The following is a 12,236-nucleotide window of genomic DNA, read 5'->3' on the forward strand; positions in this document are numbered from 1 at the left end:
TTTCTGTTTTGAGTGGATATGACGTGGAACTTTAGCACACACTTGTCAGCTGATGTCACTCTGCCTGGTCTCCAACTGAGTCAAAAAGTTGGACTTTTGCTCAAGCAGAGCTTGTGTCGTCTCTGGAAGATCATGGTGAGGAAGGCGAGCCACTATCTCCCTGCATAATGTACCAGAAGATGACAGAGCCTGTTTAAAGTTGATATTACTTTGTGAGCGAGCACTGACGGCCACTTACAGCATGTGAAGGCGCCTTCATATGTATGTAATACGCATCATTGAACCACTTGTCATTCCATTTTCATCAGAGCTTTATTATTGCAGATAGAAAAACAAGAACACAAACCACAAGTCAATCAAATTGGATGGAGCAGTGCCATCTAATGTGGCTCTGTCTCAACAGTGCATGGTCTTACTGCTCTCTTCTCATTGTTAGAAATCAGTCTAACGCAGCTATTCTCAAAACTAAAGGCCACCTACTTTAAAAAAGAAGAAAGGCAAAGTAAGGCAACATAGAGCTGATAAGAAAGAAGCTGTCAGTAGAGCAGAGTGGACAATGTTACACAGTAACTATCCTAAATTTAATCACTTCTGAGGCTTCAGTCATGAACAGGTTAGTTCATGTTGGTATTTTACACATCTGAAAATCATGTTCTGGTCCTCATCACTTTGGCTTTAAACATCCAGACAGCATGTAACGGATACCTAACGGGCAGCGTGTCCCACAGGCTGCCAATCAAAACGCAAACTGACGATCAAACCAGGCACGTCTCCAGAAACCATTTCTTAAATAAAAACTCAATGAAAAGTTCCAACCTGATAAGTGATGCTTAACTCAAGATCATCTGTGCATGTCAGACATATTGCTCGAACTAGGAGGATATTGACTGAGCGGGCCCTCTGGGTGAAAACACTGGTAAAAACGTTGACAAGCAGGATCGAGGTTAATCGGTGTCCCCGTCTCTCTTCACAGTATGTCCTACAGTCTCTTCCTGCAACAATCAGGATGTCTACAGTGACTTACGCTGGCGCTTCAGGAATGACATGGAGTAATCTCCCGCCGGAGTGCTCTTCTGCCTCTTCATCTGGACCTGTGACTGTGCGGTGAGCTGCAGCTTGATGGCGCTGGAGTTCACCTTGGCAGCGCACAGGAGCTCCTTCATCCCCTTCATCTTCTCACTCTGAAAGGCGATTACAGTGCCAGCTGGCGAGGGGGGGGCCTGCTCCAGGGAGAAAGGAGAAGATGCGGAGTCTGGGAGACTGGGGGACCTGGGTTTTCCTTCAATGTCTCCAGCACGTAGTCCCTGGGAGGAGCGCCGGCGGAGCCCTCCTTCTCCCACCTTCTTGGGCTGAGCTGCCACTGCAGCCGGCTGGCTGCACGGGGAGGTAGGAGCGGCAGAAAGAGGAGAGCTCTGGTCCTCCAGCTTGGACTCCCTCCTGGGGCCACGCCTGCGCCCTTCCCTGAAGTCCTCGCTCGACTGGTCGTCGTCATCCTGGGGATCTGGCTCTTTGGTGATGATTGTCACTTTCTGACGCACCTTTGGAATCGGAGCACAAATCTGTGTTTAGCTAGAAAGCGCTAACATGTCTGTGCCTCTCCTGCAGTCACGGGCTACTCACCTGGGCATCAAAGCGACTCAGAGACTGGACAAGGTATGTGGCCCAGCCCACATGAAGGACCGGCGTGGGACTCCCCTCCTCCCACTTGCAGATGCCGTCATAAAAACGCAGCAGATGGGCAAAGCACTCGGGGTCCTGCAGTGCAGAGACAGCCGCTGCCTGCTTGGGCTGATCCTGCAAGAGAGCAGAGGTGCAAGACTGAGGCCACATCTGTCAGTGATTAATATTCATGATGTGCATCTAAACACATGATCTAAATTCAGGTGGAGGTGCGCTCTGTTGGTGTCTGTTAATGTTCATGAGTTTCTACATGTTCCACATCCTTTATCAGAGAGAAGCTGAATTTGGAAGTCATCTGATAAGGAGCAAAAGAAAGAACATCTTCTGTTGGGTTGAGGTGGTAGTGTGATTGTTACTGAAGAGAGGTGAGAATTAGAGCTTTGCATTATTACAGAACAGCTGCTAGTGGAGCCCTTCTCCACATACGGCCTGTGTCTGTGGGTGTATGTGCTCTGGAGAAACATTCACCTTGTCCCCTCCTTCTGTCCCCTCTCCTCCCTCCCCAGGACTCTCTGCTGCTGCAGCTGTTTCCTTCAGCAAGGTAGGGATAACATCATTTGCAATGTCAAAGAACTCCTTGTAGATCTCCTCATCCTCGCGGAAATAGTTATATCTGCAGGAAAGTAGAGAAGGAGCTTTAACACAGGCACATGTATGAGAGGATCTAACGTGCTTTTCTCCTGTCACAGCATGAAGTCCAGCTCTAAAAAGAGTATAAGAGTAAAAATAGGATGCTGTGACATGTGGCAGACATGACAACAAGTGAGGAACAAGTGGACAGGTTCAAAAAACAAAACAAAGCACAGGCACATATTTCTCTGTGAGGGAGCAGAGCGTGGGCTGAACCTGAAGAACAATGGGGAGCAGGAAACGGAAGCTGATGGATGTGGAGAGAATGTGTGTGGTGGGTCAGAGCTGCTATTTATAACTGCAGATCATGAACAGTGTTTAGAGGGAGGAGAGCACATGAGGATGCAGAGCTGGATACTTCCTGGACTGAGCACCACACCTTTCCAGGCCAAGTGTGACTGAGCCCTTAGTGGTGGCTGGGTTAATAACGAAGCAACAAAGCACCCATAAAGAACCACAAGGGCAGAAAACACAGCTGTTGGTTTAGTGCCATCTTGTGTTCATCTGCTGAAATAGCATTCACATACAAACGTCATCTGGGACAAGCTAAAAGAAGAAAAAGGTGTCTAGTGTCTAAATAACACTAGTTAAAAGAATTCTTGACAAAGTGAGATCAATATAATTTTGTTTGTTTTTTTATTTGTCACTTTATCCAAACACTTTATTCAGAATCATCAGCACGCCGGGGGAGGAGCCGTGAGGATGCAGAGATACTGGACGCTTCCTGATCAGGAGTCTAATTAGTGTGAACTTACTCCTGCATGACTTGGGCGGCCTCTGCCCAGGACCTCAGGGCCTCCCGCACACTCCTGTGCCTGTAGTGGAAACCAGCCAGGTACATGTAGGGGTAGATGTGCTCGTTGTTATAGTGCTTCTGAGCAGAACTGACGGCCTGAGAGACAGAGACAGACTTAGAAAGTTAAAAAAATGATGAACTCAGAATTAAGAGGGTTCAGTATCAGCATTCAGCAACAGGTCATGGTGGAGATGTTTATTCAGTTTGACAATGAGCAGCAAACCAAAAGCCAGAACTCCAGTGATTTCAACAAGCACTTGGACCTGAGCATCAAACAAAACTGAGCCTAGGAGAAGAGAGAAGGGTGTTAACCCGAGAGATCCAGCAGGCGTGCAAATTCCTGCATGCTTTCACCACCAGTACCGTCACAGTACCGCTTTTCTGTGGAACCGGCTTCCAGTTTGGATTCGGGAGACTGACTCTAGGCTGCTGGGGGATTCCCATGATGCACTCAGTGTTTCTTCTTCAGTCACCTTTTTCACTCTCTTTGTGTTTATATCTTGGTCCTCTTGGCTCCAGCTGAGCCTCGGGTACATCGGTGTTATTTTGGATTCTGCCATGTCCCTAGAGCAACACTCTGGACAGTTAATTAGGAACAGCTTTCTTCAGCTAAGAAATATCTCCAAACTGTGAACCTTGTTGTCTAAATCTGAGTTAGAAATGCTTTTATTTCATCTCTCTTAGATTATTGTTAAAGTCTTTTTCTTTGTTTGAGCAAAAAGAATCGTAACCGTCTCCAGTCGGTCCAGAAGGCTGCTGCAAGCCTCTTAACAAAGGCACAAAGACAGCACTGGTTTTACTCTCATTACACTGGCTCCCAGTACATTTTAGAATTCATTTCAAATTCTTAGTACTGACTTTAAAGCTCCTGCCTGCATCTCTGATCTTTTACAACCCCACGCTCCCTCTCACAGCCTGAGATCCAATCAGTTGGTCGCCCCATGAACACGTTTTAAGACCAGAGGAGGTGGATCTGTTAGAGCGGAGGCCCCCAGGTTATGGAAAGCTTTACCTCCATCGTAATGTTGCCTTGATTGTATTTATGTATTTAAGACTCATTTATTTAGACTGGCACAACTAGAGTTGTGCTGTATGATCCATTGTGTTGTTTTATGTTATTGTGAAGGACTCTGTGGTTCTTATCCTGTGAAGAGTGCTATATAAGTAAAGTTATTATTATTTTTTATACACCACTCTGCATTTAAATACTAAAGTCCCTAGTAGAACTGAAAGTCCAAGAGCAATTTGAGCTGTTACCACCAGTGCATGTGCTCTGCACAGTCTGTCCACTAGAGGGTGCTGGAACATTACGATATATTCTAACTACACATGACTTCATAAAAGGCCTCATAGCTCAGCCACCCTGGGCCAGCAGAGCACTCAGCATCTAAGTTTGAGAGTTCTCTCACACATCCAATGGCAGAGTGAGGCTGTTATTTATCTATGCAACAGTCAGTTGGACACTTGTAAACAAACAGCCAGTGACTTTCAGTGTTGTTAGCATCCCCTCCTTGATTTTGGACTCAGCTGAGCAGTAATGCTTACTCCAGGTCTTTATCCACACTATGTTTTGATAGTGACCAGCAGCTGATTTCCAGTAGCTTGTATTGTATAGACAAAGATGAAATGCTGCTGTCTGATCTTCAGCCCCACTGTGCCCTGTAACAACATTTCTGGTGAAAACTTGTCACTAACTAATGCAGAAGATCTATACGAAAAGTTTAACATGTTCTGTAAATATGAAGCCTGTAAAAGTCTTCCCTGCTCACCGCTATGTGACCTGGGAAACTGGTTGATGTCTTACCTTCAGGTGGATTTTCAGGGGGTTCTCTTTTCCTGGAATTGGTTCCTGGTCTTCAAGGTCTGCCAGAGTGCCCATGGCCATGGGATATCTGGCGTGTAGCCCGAGACAGAAGCACAATGTCAACTTCAAGGATTTATGTAAGCCTTTTTTAAATACAGCATATGTAACATTTCTGTTTTCTCCAATTATGGATGCCTTAATGACCCTGACCCTGCATAATATAGAACACCGTGACACACAATATTCAGAGAAGTCGGGTTCTAGATGTAATCATCAAAGCTGGACCTTCTAAATGACAGCTCACAGCTATGTAATAAAGTCTGACCTGTCGCCGACCCAGGCTTCTTTACAGTAAAGAGTTCACTGTAAAACTGTATTTTATAAACTGTGTAATAAGATATGTAAATATTACAGCAAAGTGAATGAGGGAGCACTCACACACGGTATTCTAGTGTTCTCCTTAGCCAACTAAAACTACATAAACTGTCTTTTTAACTCTGTAATGTGGATTTATGAAATATGTTCAGACTTTAACGCTTTGGTCTCTGCCCCCTCCTATTACTGTGGTTTCACTCACTCTCTAAAAGCACTGTGTCTCTCAGTGGGTGGAAACCAAAGATGGAAGGAAGAGAAGCAACATTATGACACACTGTCCTAATCTTGGGTCAGCCTGGTTGTGTCATGCTGACAGACGTACATCAATGTACCATTAAATGTTATGGTAAAGTGAGCAAGCTTGCTGCTCAGCTGGTGTCAGGGCAAATCTGAAAGAGTCTTTAATGAGTTCTCAGCAGTGCACTGGTACACACTCACCTGTCCAGGTCGCCTCGTTCATACAATAGCCAGAGGAGTTTCTGGTAAAGCAACGGGAAAAAGAAAGGTGAGGAAACGATGTGCAAGACTGTAGCGTATTTCCTTCATGTGTGCCTGGATGGACTTTCACAATCACTACAATGTTTTTCCAGTTTCCAAAAAAGGTGTACATTATAAAATTACAATGTAATCACAAACTGTACAACTGAAGGTTTTTGTGCTGCTGAAAACTAGACCTGATGATGGTGTGGACGTTAATCAATATCAACAATAATTCACTGCCCAACCTAAAATCCCTCAGGTCAGAGTTTTACTGTCCATGTCCAGAAAAGCTTTTATTTCTATATTTTAAATATTAACACAAATTAATTGAGCCAGTATTTTCTATTATTTCACTTTTAATCAGAAAAATGTTATGAAAACCTTTAAATGAAGATAGTCTAGGACACACCGCGCCCCCCTTTAGACTCACCCCTGTTTGCTTCCATGTGAAATAGGACGGCTGCCGTCAGCCTTCAGTGAGCTGTATATATTAAACGTGGCAGCGGACTAAATCAACAGTTCATCTGCATATTTTAAAACAACCTCTGGAGACTTAATGCAGATTTTTTGCTGTGTAAAACAAACATTCATCATTACCCTGTAGGTGCAGGCCTCACCTGTTGCAGCAGCAGAAGCTCGGAGCTGTCTGTGTGGAGGTCCAGTGATGGGTTGATGGCACAAACCATGAAGGCCACCTCCATGTTTCTGTCACACTTCATATAGGAACCCTTCAGATACAGCCAGCTCTGAGGGACAGACAAAGGATCACAGCTACACTTTATGAATAAATGGTAAATGGACTGGCTCTTATATAGTGCTTTTCTATTCTACTGGAGCACTCGAAGTGCTTTATACAACATGCCTAATTCACCCATTCATACAAGCACTTATCTATGCCTGAGTGCTTTCTATCCAACATTCACACTCCGATGGATGCATCAGAGAGAAACTTGGAGTCAGTATCGTGCCCAAAGATATCTTGATGCGTGCTCACTCATCCAGTCTCAGCTGACTGCAGGTTTCCCCAACCTTATAAACAGTACATTTGCACAATGACTGAAACCAGCACCACTGAATGCTGGGAGGTCAGTTCTTTGATCATTAATATACAAATTCTCATGACCATTGATCAGTGGCCATGAGTCCCATTCACAGAGAGTTGGGGAATGGCTGCAATCACAGCATTGTAAGATGGTGACAGATGTACCCTTAGGCTCCCTCCTCGATTCAGAGATGGTCTTTCCCTTTTCACGTAAATGGCCTCCTTGACTCCGCCCTCAAACCAGCGTTCCTCCCTGTCCAGGATGTTACATCCTCATCATTGAAAGAGTGTCCACTGGCCTGTAGGTGTAAATAGACTGCAGAGTCCTGGCCTGACGAGGTAGCTCTTCTGTGTTGTGCCATCCTCTTAGCCAGAGGTTGTTTGGTTTCCCCGATGTATAAATCCTGGCAATCCTCCTGCACTTAACAGCGTACACTATGTTACTCTGTTTGTGCCGGGAAGCCCGATTTAAAGCTGCCTACCAACGGGTTGAGGATTGAAGCCAGAAACCTTGAAATGTTAAAGGTGACCGAGTCGATCATAAGGACAGTTGGTCTTAAAGGTGCATCCTGTTTATGTATCTTCGGTACACCATACAGACTTGGTGTAAATTCCCCTCCGTAATGCCTGTGGTATGACGTCCGGCCAATAGCACTGTCTCATTCTAATTGCTTCAGAGAATCTATCACCCTACAGTAACCACTTCCTGGGTCTCATTTCATGATAGCCTTTCTGGTTTAGCAAAACCATCCACCTACCCTTGTCTGCTGCAAGGATGACAATGTTGTTGTCATTACTAAGTGATGTGAGTGCCCTCCTCTCCTCCATGCTGATTTTGGATGCTGGGGCTTTGCATTGCTGAGACAGGCTGAAACCAGTTGATCTGCTTCCACATCTGCAATGCTGTTGTTTCGAATTGCTGTTTCTGTGGCTGTGATCAGTTCCACTAGCGGGATTTGTCTCAGCATCACAGCCCATTGTTCACTCAGTGGGCTAGTTTCAGTCATTGTGCAAAGATAATGTTTATAAGGCTGCAGAAACCTGCAGTCAGCTGAGACTGAAGAGTGAGTGGTGAAACGTTTCTTCCATTGAACACGCTGTGTCCAGACAGACAGAATCAACTTCATGGGATTGCCCATGGATACTTTGATTTGACTGGACCAGCCAGCCAGGGATCAATCAGTAGATCACGTGCTCGAGCTCCTGAGCTACAGCCACCCCGAGTTCCAAGATCTGACTAAAGCTGTGTACACACTGAAGCACTTCACGGCAACATGGTGATCAGGGATTATAGAAAGTAAATGCTTTTTGGATATTTCAAGGATTTCAAGGATTACGAGTCAAACAACAGCTAGTGATGCAATAAATCTGAAGTACAGAAAGTAACTTTTGAGGTTTAATAGAAAAAAACCTCATAAATATACACTGATTAGTGTGTAAGTGCATTTTCAGAAAGCTAATATTGTACCAGCTAATGTTGGTCTGCCCTAAAAATCACTCTTTCCTTCTGATAAACAGTTTGATTACATTCTCAAATCTTACAAGAGTTTATTATCAGCGTCAAACAATGTTAGGATCCACTTCACTAACGCTGGCTACCGGCTGCTAACAGCGACAAAACCAGCAGTGCTTACCAACAGGAAAGGTTGGAATATCCACAACAACTCGCCTCAGTATCGCTCTCATCACACAGAAGTGAGCTTCGCTGACCTGTAAACTCATATTTGACTCCTTACACAAAGTTTTACAGCCTCTTCCATGCCTCACTGCAGATGAAGAGTGGCGCTGTTTGTCCTACAGTGGATCGGATTGCACACTTGGATTGTGAGAAGTAAGAAAACAGAATTCATTTAACTGCAGTTGAATGAACAGAGATGACGTGACTGACTTCCTCAAGAGCTTTGATGTGTATCAGGTATATTTGCGTCCTGAAATGTGCAAAAGTAAGCAGCTGGCAGCCTCAAAGCGATGTGTGACGACCAAATCACTCCCAGTGTGTACACAGCTTAAGATTATTTTTTAAGCACTACATACAGCTTGACTTCATCTTCTAAATCTCTGCAAATGTAACCAATCCAACATTTATTGATCATTTTCAGAGCAAAAATATCTTCCACGATACAAACCTCATTCGTACTCTCTTTGTACAAAACACCTTTACATCGGGGTCATGATTCTTGTCCTTGATGCAAATATGTAAAAATTGTGTATGTTTCTGTTCTGTGTCTTGTGTACTGTTTGTTTGTATATGTGTCTTTCTCACTGCTGTTACACCCAAATTTCCCCTTGTGGGACAATTAAAGGATTCTTCTATTCTATTCATGTGTGTATAGAAGTTTGAAATTTCTTTCTGTCTGCATGAACAACACACTTGTTTTCCCACTTGAGGTAAAAGCAAAGATATGGAGTACAACCAGGCTACAAAGGAGGAGATACCATCAGCTGCTGATATGTAACCCAAATGTAAATAAATGATTCCACCAAGTGTCACTGGCTGAACGCTATAGGACAGGAAGAGCAAACGGAGGATGGAAATTAATGATGTACATAATGAAAAAAACAGGGCTGCTTAAAAAACACAACACGCCAGCTAGAAAATGTTTGTCAGGTTTATGATGAGGCGATGCTGTCCAGCTCCTGCACAGTTACAAGTCAAGTTACTTTAGTTACTGTGAAACTGAAGAGAGAAGCAGTCATGTTGTTTTCGAGGGAAAACACCATGTAGGCTTCTTTGGTGCTAACATATGACCCATGCAGTCTCACTCCTACTAGAGCACACTGCTGCTGTCGCTGGGATGGAAAATGTCCTTCTTTTACTTACATTGCTCACTATACTGTCAGAATATCAGCCTAACATGATGTCGCTCTAACTCTAATTCCAACCACATGATTGGTTTAGCTCCACACTCTACTCATGGAAATAGTATTAACGACTGTATATTGACCATCTCTCACATTTCTATGCAGGAAAGACTTTTCATGATGATTTTCTTTTTTCTTTTTTAAAATCGCGACATCACCCAGCAGTACTCTGGACTTTTAAAGAGCTTAATGATTTCTAACAGTTAAAATACATGAAAGAAATAGGGTTGACTGTGGTGTCTAAAATGTGTCAGACATTGGCTACACTGAGCATACTTAGAACTAGAAGCAGCTGGTTCATTCTGTTGACAGATGGGCCTCACCTTCTCATTGACTCCTGCTGTGACTGTTTGTCCTCGTCGGTCCTCGTTACCCTTCCCGTGCCAGGTGACTTCTGCTGTCTCCTCACCATTTTTACCAAATATCACCCAGGCGTGGTCCTCAGATAGTGCCAGGTGTACATCATTTAGACCCAAGACCTGACAGGCAGCCACTACTGCAAAGGCCACTCCAGAACTATCCAGTTTGGTACCTGGTTCAAATTCAACAATTAATCAATAAATGTTGGACTCACCTAACAAGCATCAAGAGAAAAACCATGTTACCTGTGATGAGGCTGAATAGGGACTGGATGTGGGCTCGATCCTTGAAGTAAGAACGACTGAGACTGTTCCAGATCACATCCGATACCTTCTTCACCAGCTCTCGGCTGGATCCCGCAGCAGTTCTCCGATACTGGGACAGATCCACAGCCCCACGGATCTGTGCTGTGAACCGCTCGTACAAAGCAGAAATCATGCCCAGCTCCACTGTGGGGAAGCAAGACGTGGGACAATCCGGCTCCAGCGGCTCAAAACGGACCCCTGGAACATTTATGGGGATGACTCGGTTCACAGCCAGGAAGTGCTCAACAAAACCCAAGACCAGTGAAAGAAGAGCCAAGTCCGGCTCTGGTTTCCGGAGCTCTGCGTCAAACAACTGAACGACTCCATCGATTCCCCGCAGAGGAAAGTGCTTCTTCTGGGCTGAGTGCAAACCCATGATGCCTGCTGTCAGTCACAACTTTGATGTATGCGTGCCTCCTCACCTGCAGTACTGAACGGGGAGAGCAGTCAGTTCATCTGTAACTCCAAATCACACACTAAACTGTGGAAAGCAGGCAAATTCAAAAGCTGACCCATTAAAAATAATTACTTATAGAAAACAATGTCTTTCCTACTTACTGGCTCATCGCCAAGAACTCTGGTTTCCCAATGAAGATGAAAACATTAAAAACAAAACAGTTCACAACTATAAAAGCAGACTTATTTCTTTAATCTTTAAATAAAAGTCAGTAAGTTCATACATTATAGTTACTGTAAGTTTTAAATTAGCTAATTCATACACAAGGAAACATTTGTTGTGGTCGCTTTTCTCTGGTCTGGTGAATGCGTGTGACAAACCACTTCAGCACAGACGAATACGACACTTATTAAAACTGGTTTATTTTTAATATTTCATATACGAACGTAAGATAGCAATACTGTAACACTGATTTCTACACAGAAAGCTAACACAAGTTACACCGCACACAACACAGCATAACATGTGTCACGTTTGGTTTACAGTCTCGGTTATGAAGGGGTATAAGAAACATTTATTGGTTATTAATGAAGGTTAATAATGCCAGCAGTAACTATTAAGTGCTGAACAGACTAAGACATAAACACTGGACCGGAGCCGAGTGCCTGGACTTGTTGCGTAATGCCGGTTACATATATGCTGCTAACGCCGGTTATATGGCGCTTCGGTGGGCGGGGCAGATTCACTGCTACCTGCGTACATTCAATGCAGAGCTGCAAACAGCCGCTCTTTTAGAGTTTCATGACAACGATCACTGTGCCGAAACGTATCCGGAACACCACTAGGGCAAACACTCTGTCATTCTAAAACGAAATACTCCGTTAGGTCCATTTATATTGTAGAATAATGTGTGACGTAAGCTAACTAGCTAACTTTACTAAATTAAGTTAGCTACTCATTTCGCCTTTCAAGCCGTGCTAATTTGCTGAATTAGTCCTGCTTTGTTTAAATAAGTCGGACGACATGCAGACACAAACCAAACCCGAAAATGAGTCACACGCTGAGGGGAATACGTTATCTGCCTGAATGAGCAGCTATTAAGCTAACAAGCTAACAAGCGGCTATCAGCTAAAGTCACCACTATTGGAGCTTTTGGAAAATATATCGCACCAGCTATACAACAACACAAACTCACCCTCAGCTCTAAATCAGCCAACAATCTGACCAATGTTTAAGTGATCGCATACCCGTTTTCTCACAGCTCGCGCCACATGTTTTTGTTTGTGTCCCCTTTCTTTTGCCGCGCAGCTCAATCTGCCCGAAAGTCAGTTGGCATATGTCGACGTTTGCGTCTCGAAGCAGATCTCACAGCAACAAGCACGCGTCTCTCGAGCGCAAATGTGCGCTCTTAGGCCCATCCCTATGCTTCGAGCTCGTAAGTCCTGCGCAGTGGGGTTTTCCTCGTGTATGCTGGGAAATGCAGTTCATTTTAGGGTATTCCCCTA

General features: G+C 44.3%; 1 protein-coding gene and 1 pseudogene across 6 annotated transcripts; one reads left to right on the forward strand and one right to left on the reverse strand.

The window, feature by feature from the left end:
* The window catches only part of LOC134625026 (NACHT, LRR and PYD domains-containing protein 14-like), a 551,707-nt pseudogene that overhangs the window by 74,146 nt on the left and 465,325 nt on the right, over positions 1-12,236 (forward strand).
* men1 (multiple endocrine neoplasia I) lies at positions 300-12,112 on the reverse strand. 6 transcript variants are annotated; one of them, XM_063470358.1, is made up of 11 exons: positions 11,979-12,112; positions 10,893-10,911; positions 10,275-10,764; positions 9,993-10,201; positions 6,383-6,511; positions 5,724-5,764; positions 4,911-4,998; positions 3,066-3,202; positions 2,149-2,293; positions 1,621-1,794; positions 300-1,538 (listed from the first exon to the last, which is right to left on the reverse strand). In XM_063470358.1, the coding sequence occupies exons 3-11, from the start codon at positions 10,708-10,710 to the stop codon at positions 1,011-1,013; spliced, it is 1,887 nt and encodes a 628-aa protein (XP_063326428.1). In that variant the 5' UTR covers positions 10,711-10,764; positions 10,893-10,911; positions 11,979-12,112; the 3' UTR covers positions 300-1,010. The 6 variants fall into 6 exon arrangements, with proteins under 6 accessions (XP_063326428.1, XP_063326427.1, XP_063326430.1 ...); XM_063470357.1 differs by having other exon boundaries at positions 11,927-12,112; XM_063470360.1 differs by lacking the exon at positions 10,893-10,911 and having other exon boundaries at positions 10,275-10,756.

The sequence above is a fragment of the Pelmatolapia mariae genome, linkage group LG3_W (genome assembly GCF_036321145.2).
Source record: "Pelmatolapia mariae isolate MD_Pm_ZW linkage group LG3_W, Pm_UMD_F_2, whole genome shotgun sequence".
Lineage (NCBI taxonomy): Eukaryota > Metazoa > Chordata > Actinopteri > Cichliformes > Cichlidae > Pelmatolapia > Pelmatolapia mariae.